This window comes from Plectropomus leopardus, chromosome 5 (assembly GCF_008729295.1).
Source record: "Plectropomus leopardus isolate mb chromosome 5, YSFRI_Pleo_2.0, whole genome shotgun sequence".
NCBI classification, from domain to species: Eukaryota; Metazoa; Chordata; class Actinopteri; order Perciformes; family Serranidae; genus Plectropomus; species Plectropomus leopardus.
This window is the reverse complement of record NC_056467.1, coordinates 16,116,610-16,123,530: the sequence shown is the minus strand read 5'-3', so window position 1 is coordinate 16,123,530 and position 6,921 is coordinate 16,116,610. Positions and strand designations below refer to the sequence as shown.

The window sequence follows — 6,921 nt, the reverse complement described above, 5'->3', positions numbered from 1 at the left end:
CTGTGCCCTGCAGGCCCATTCAGTAATCTATCCATGTATAGCGACTGTAAACCATCAGGAAAACGGGTTGTTGTATTTGTGTATACCCTCTACCACACCACTGGTTTCAAAATATTAAAAAAACAATAAAGTTATGTTCAAAAACACAATTTGACAGTATACATAGTATATGATATATATATATATAGTAGAATCCCCAAATGGCCTCTGGGTGGCGCTGTTTATGTGATTGGGAATAGTACATGTGGAGCCCAAATAGTGTGTTACCTGACAAGCTCGGCTGAGGGCGATAAAAACCCCTTTTTCTACTTTTTTGTTTTGTACGTGGAACGTCTTCTATTGACACGTGACGCAACCCGGAACTTGGTGATGTCGCAGGACAACAAAGATGGCAGGAATAGGAGGCAGCAATTACTGGGAAGGTAAGGGAACAAAATTGGACTTTAAGAAACATAATGTAAAGCAGCATATAGTATATTGTCAGTAATATCAACAGTTAATTTGCCGGTGTCACTGTCGGCGCGTTTGGCTGGTGCTTCAAACACATACGTGTCTCTAAAACGACTAGCTCCCAACAAGCTAGCTAACATATCTGTAAATTAGCGTTATTCCTTAAGCTGTTAAATCTGTGTCGCCTCTCTAAACGGTTTATGAACAACATACACGAGTCCATTGTACCAGCTGTAACACACGTTAGATGGCAAATAGCAGAAAACGTTTTATTTCTCGTTCCCACTGTTAAAGTAGTGATGTGAGTTAGCTCTTTCAGCTCACTCCAGTGGTACAACTTCAAAAAGCGTTGCTATTTACTTTGGCAACAAACTACAATGAGACGTTGATAAGTTTTACTTTTTAATGACAGTTTCAGAAGTAGTACATTTAGTCGTCAATACAAAAATTTACAAATGACAATAACGACACAAGTAGGTACAAACCAGACAGACAAAGATACAATAAATGAAATGGACACAAGTAGGAAAAGACACAAGGATTTACCCAATTAGTTATAAAATGGAGTTGTAAGATTTGCATAATTCAATAATTTTAGTTAGTTTTGAATTACATATTGTTACGTTGATATTTTTTAAGATATGTATCTAGATCTGATGTTTTCAAAAAATGCATATTAGGGCAATTTATTAAAACAAATATTTTATGAAAGTAAAATTTAATCAGAAGTAATGAGCAAAGAAATGATATACTGTTCATTCTTGGAGAGAGACATTTTTATATGTTAAAATGTTTTCTCTCTCTGTGTGTGTGTGTGCACATGTGTGGTCCCTTGGTACAGATCTGCGAAAGCAGGCCAGACAGTTGGAGAATGAACTGGACCTGAAGTTGGTCTCCTTCAGTAAACTTTGTACCAGCTACAGCAGCTCCAGGGATGGACGTCGAGGAGACACGTAAGATCTTAACAACTGCCCAAAGCAAAAGCCTGTATATTATTCTCAGTCACGCAAGTTATGGTATGCTTAGAAGGAGTGAGGCGAAGGTTAAGTTAACTAACAACACCAAGCATGTCAAACTGCTACTGACTACTACTAGTTAATCAAGGCAAGAACACATTTGACCTGATTGGGATTGCGAGGTCATTGATGTGATGGTTAAAATAGTAATTTTAAGCTAAAACAAGTCGTTGATTAATCATTTAGTTGATCAACAGAAAGTTAATGTGCAACTTTTCTATATAATGAATAAATTATTCCAGACACTTTTTATGTAAAAATGTACAACCATTTCTGATTTCAGCTTCTCAAAAATAAGGTTTTGCTGCTTTTCTTTGTCATATGTGATAGTAAATTGAATATTATTGTATTGCGTATGGATGTTTGGATAAATTGAGGAATTTTAAGATGTCACCATAGGTTCCTGGTAGTACTACTGGCCATTTTCACATTTTTTTAAATATGCTAGATACCAGATGATTAATTGAGAAAATGATCATCAGATTAATTGACAATGAGAATAATTTTTAGTTACATCTCAATGTGACTTATACCCTTCTAGTTCGTGCTAGTTAAGAGATGCATGCCTAATACTTAAAGGTCTAGTGTGTAGGATTTAGTGACATCCAATATCTATCACCCACTCAGTAGGTTATCATTGTTTTTTCTTTGGCTGGTAAGTGACACCAAACTATCAGCCACTTGCGCATTTTACCAGCATTTGGCTGGTGACTGTTGCTAATTTCCAAACCTGGTGGCATCTAGCAGTGAGATTTCAGAACTCAAACTTCCTGAATGTGCCAAGAATGTAGGACAACTATGGTGGCCGACACAAAAACACAGATGGCTCCACCAAACAGCAGTGTTTGATTTATCTGTTCTGGGATACTGTTGAAACAGCATGGTGGTCTCTGTGGGAGAGGACCTGCTCAGTATGTTGATATAAACAGCTCTTACTTAAGTAACAAAAAACACAGCAATTGTTATTTTCAGGTGATTATAGATAGATGAAAACATATATATACCATGTCTGCTAAAAGATCCCCCTAAATCCTAAACACTGGATCTTAAACAGATATGAGGGGAATAATCTGTTATAGGGCATGTCCATGATTAATTGAATGTTAAAAAAAAAAACAACGCATGAGTGAAAAATTGTTTATTTAACAATCTCAAGAATCATAAAGGTGCAAAAGTGGTAGCCGAAGTGGTCAGAGTGCCTTGAAATGTGGTTGGAGGCTTGCCAGCACAGGAAAGTGTTGGCTGCAGGAAGGAAGTATCTATGAACAATACATTGTATCCGTACCATCCCAAAGGTGGCGGTTCACTAGCTACGATATACAAGGAGAAGGACAAGTAAAAAAGAACTATTACTGTAACACCATCAGTGTGCCTTTTGTTTCTTTTGATTAGCAAGCCACTACTTACGAGCTGTAAGGATGAAACTGACTTCCAGCACAACTTTAAATTTTGATTCTTACATAATTTGTGGCCTGATACAGTCATCTGTAAATGAAAGATTATGTGTTGCCAATTGATGCCCCACGCAACAAACAGTGTACAGCTTTGCTGATGCATCCTCACATAGGACATTCACTAAACCATCACCAGCTAAGAAATCTGTAACCACTTATGTAATTTAATCTAAAAAAAGGTCAGTCACATTTAAGATTTGAGTAGATTATGTTTCTCAGAGGTATATATCAGGTCATGCTTAATGTAAAGCTAAGGTGCTACGCTAAACCTCTAGTTCTGATAGTGTATCGTCCAATCAATAAAATGGCTCTCATTATTATAAGTATATTGTATAATATTTAGACATGAGAAATCTTTTAAAAAAATAATTCTTTTACAACTTTTTCAGAAAACAATCACAAACAAGAACTTGTTCTCCATTCTCTGTTTTTCCTCTTCAAGGTCAGACACCACCCCGCTGCTAAACAACTCCACCCAAGACAGGATGTTTGACACCATGTCAGTGGAGATTGAACAGCTGCTGGCCAAAGTAAGTAAATTCTCACGCGCCAATGGCCCGTGAAAGGCCAGCAAAAAGACTGTAATAAGAACAGCACAGGATTTATGCCATGGGTCTTGTCTTTCATCAAGGAAAGAGCAGACCGCAGGTTCCACTTTTTCACATGCATTAGACCCTGAAGTGCTATTATGTATTTGGCTCAGTTCAACTCAAAGATTTAAAGTTACAATCTCGTTAATCTTTGTTTTTGTTCTTTTTGGTGGCACAGAGGGCGATGAGTGGTAATTGCGGGTGTGTTTTGGGATATCATTTGCCAGAGATCCAGATAGTGTCACCTGTGTGCTGTCTCCTGAGCACCAAATTTGTTTTTTTCTTTGGATTTGCACTTGTTTCTTTAAGTTGCTCTTTTGTCTGATTGTTACTTACAATGTAAAAACAGAATGAAAAAAAACAATAGGCTGCCCCACATACAAGTAAGTTGAGGAGTGAGTCTTTTGCATTAGCTCTGGCTACCTTTTCTTGCAGACCAACCACAGCTGTGTGATCAAAAATGCATCACTAACTGCGATGCTTGTGAATTCACAGGAATTTCCCTTTAGACACCCATTACAGAAAACTGCAGACGAAAGGGCTTTCATCTGGAGGCTCAATCACTGTGTTACTTGGTGATAGTGAGATAAAAAGACATTTATTTGAATGAAAATCTTAAAGATTATTTCTTTAAGACACATAGTTTTATTCCTCATGGAGAGGCACAAATGACAAGAGATCATGACAAAAGAATGGAATTAACTGTACAATGTTTAAAGTTATGGACACATACAAAAGATGTACGTCAAAAATAATCTGATCTCAAAAGGGCACAGAACACCATCATGTGTTGCATTATTTAATGATTTGGCGTGAAAGACATCCCTTTTATTTAAAGTACACATCCTTGAATTGACACATGTTGTATGTGTGTTACTGTGTTTTGCATATTTGCCAAGTTGTATTTGGATTCTGTTTTGGGTCTTTATCGTATCTGCTGATCGCCTGGTTTTCCTGATGTTTTTTTTTTTTTTGTCCTTCTGTCATTTAATTTATCTTCCATCTCTGTCAGCTGACTGCTGTAAATGACAAGATGGCAGAGTACACCAATGCCCCGGGTACGGCTTCTCTCAACGCTGCACTCATGCACACGCTCCAGAGACACAGAGACATCCTACAGGTTTGCCCTCTCATTCTAACCAATTAGTTTATTTTTTATTTCATTTTTTAATGTATTCTACCTTACATGTTTTTGTTTTCTGTAAAAAACAATAAATTTGGTTCGGCTGTGGCTCAGAGGTAGAGTGGGTCCCCGGCTCCTCCGGGCAACATGTAAAAGTATCCTTGGGCAAGATACTGAACCCCAAATTGCTCCCGACGCTGCGTCATCGGCGTGTGCCTACGTATGAATGGTTACTGCCTAGTAGGTGGCACCTTGTATGGTAGCTTCGGCCACCACTGTGTGAATATGTGTGTGAATGGGTGAATGTGAAATGTCCTCTAAAAGCACTTTGAGTGATCAAAAAGACTAGAAAAGTGCTAAACAAGTACAGTCCATTTACCATTTCAATTTTTTCTTCTCTGTGGTCACGGTTTGCTCTTGTGCCATCCCTTTCCTTCATTTTTGCTCTGATATGTTTTCTATGCAGGACTATACACATGAATTCCACAAAACCAAAGGCAACTTCTTGGCCATCCGGGAAAGGGAAGACCTACTGGGGTCTGTCAGGAAAGACATTGAGTGAGTATCCAGTCATACCACCTTGTGATTAATTTGACCATGCAGCTAATAAAGCAGCGTGTGTCCATAGTTATGGGACTATACAGTAGACTCTGTGTTTATCATCCTCACTGCAAATGCAATTTCACTGCACAGAATTATTGATAACTCATTTAATGTATTGACTGGTAAAGGTGCTCAGAGTCAACACACATTTTGTCTCACTCACATGAAATGGGTCATGTTGTTGCACACAAAACAATATAATACTAGCATGTAATGCAATGCTCGTGTTTGATCTTAGTTGCTGTGGAGGGATAAAAACTGCCGAACATTATTCACAGTGCATCTGTGTTGTAGACCTTACTCCTTAGAGGGATAGTTGAACCTTGACTTCCACTTGGCATGCTCTTGAAAAATTTTAGCCATTAAAGCCTTAGAAGATTCATGGTTTCTTTGGCCTTGTATTGAGAAAGTGTGTCCTCTTCTCAGATTGGCTCAGTTGTGAGTGAGTGTATTGAAATGAGATGGAGGCTCCCCCAGACCATGACTCTTGTCGTTTTTTCTTTTCTTTTTTTTTTTGTAATGGTTTATTGATCTGTAAGACACAGCAGTGAGCATACGGTGAGCACTGCAGGATTCCTATTGATCCCTTTCCATCCATCTGGTATGCAGATAGTCTGCAGATGCTTCATACAGTCATACACGGTTCATAGGCCTCACAGTCACTTTATATCATACGTTTTTCTCATTCAGCTCTCACACATTAACCTATTTAAAGGTGTGTGTAGTTCATAAAAGGATGTTATATTACTAAATTATTCTTCAATTCTCATTAAAATGTATAGTAAATGTCAGTATAATCATAGGATATCGTAGGATGGTTATTGGATTTAGGGGACATACACAGTAGGTGATTCATTAATCTTTAACTTGTGGGACCAATGCATTTCTATTTTTGAATAACCTCTCTCTCCTGAATTATGAATGAGAGTGCAGAACAGTGGGTTTTTGTCTTATTTCAATTAAACAAAGTATTTGATTTCAGAATAATAAAACCTCTTCATACCCGCCAGGTTGCCACTGAGCTAGTTCTAAGCGGCTTAGCATCACATATCAAAATACTGATAAATATTTGAAGTGCTCCTAATGTTTAAATGTGTCCTATCTGTGATTATTTGTAGTCCTTTGGTCCGTCAGTCAGAAGAATTGAAAAATGTATCAAAATTTCAAACATTTACATGTGAAGTCCATTTCTTACTGTGCATGCCAACTTTGTTTGTCAAACGGATTGCAGTTCTTTGTATATTACGTCAATTTTTTTCGTCTTCCTGCACAGTGTTATTGGTTATATTGGTTATTGCTACCTTGTTGGCTACACAGTTAAAGTGTCCCCCATCTTTTCTGTGTATATTTCACCCCAGGACAGCCCCTGGTACAACATCCCCCACTGTTGAGAAGTCCAGTTGACTCTGTCATGTGTCTTTTCGGGCACCATTCTACAAAATTGAAAGGCTTTTTTTCTTAAAATCCTGGCTCAGTGACAGGTTTTATGTAATGTGATGTATTTTGGTTAATATTTGGAGTACAAAAACAGTATTGACATATTTAGCCCTCTTTTTAACAGTGACAGACGGAGAGGGATAGCAGATAAACAAGGCGGGCGTGTTTTGTTCATTTGCTAACAAAGGGGATTTCATCCCTCCTCAAATCATCCTCTGGATATTCAACATGCTATCAACAGTTGTACC

General features: G+C 37.9%; 1 protein-coding gene across 1 annotated transcript in view; it reads left to right on the top strand.

Annotated features, from left to right (window-relative positions):
- The first annotated feature begins 351 nt into the window (after positions 1-351).
- The window catches only part of gosr1 (golgi SNAP receptor complex member 1), a 29,682-nt gene continuing 23,112 nt past the window's right edge, over positions 352-6,921 (top strand). Inside the window, exons 1-5 of the mRNA XM_042486688.1 lie at positions 352-422; positions 1,292-1,403; positions 3,363-3,450; positions 4,523-4,630; positions 5,100-5,191. Of these exons, the coding sequence (XP_042342622.1) occupies positions 389-422; positions 1,292-1,403; positions 3,363-3,450; positions 4,523-4,630; positions 5,100-5,191 (434 nt within the window). The 5' untranslated portion in view covers positions 352-388. The remainder of the gene's footprint in view (positions 423-1,291; positions 1,404-3,362; positions 3,451-4,522; positions 4,631-5,099; positions 5,192-6,921) is intronic.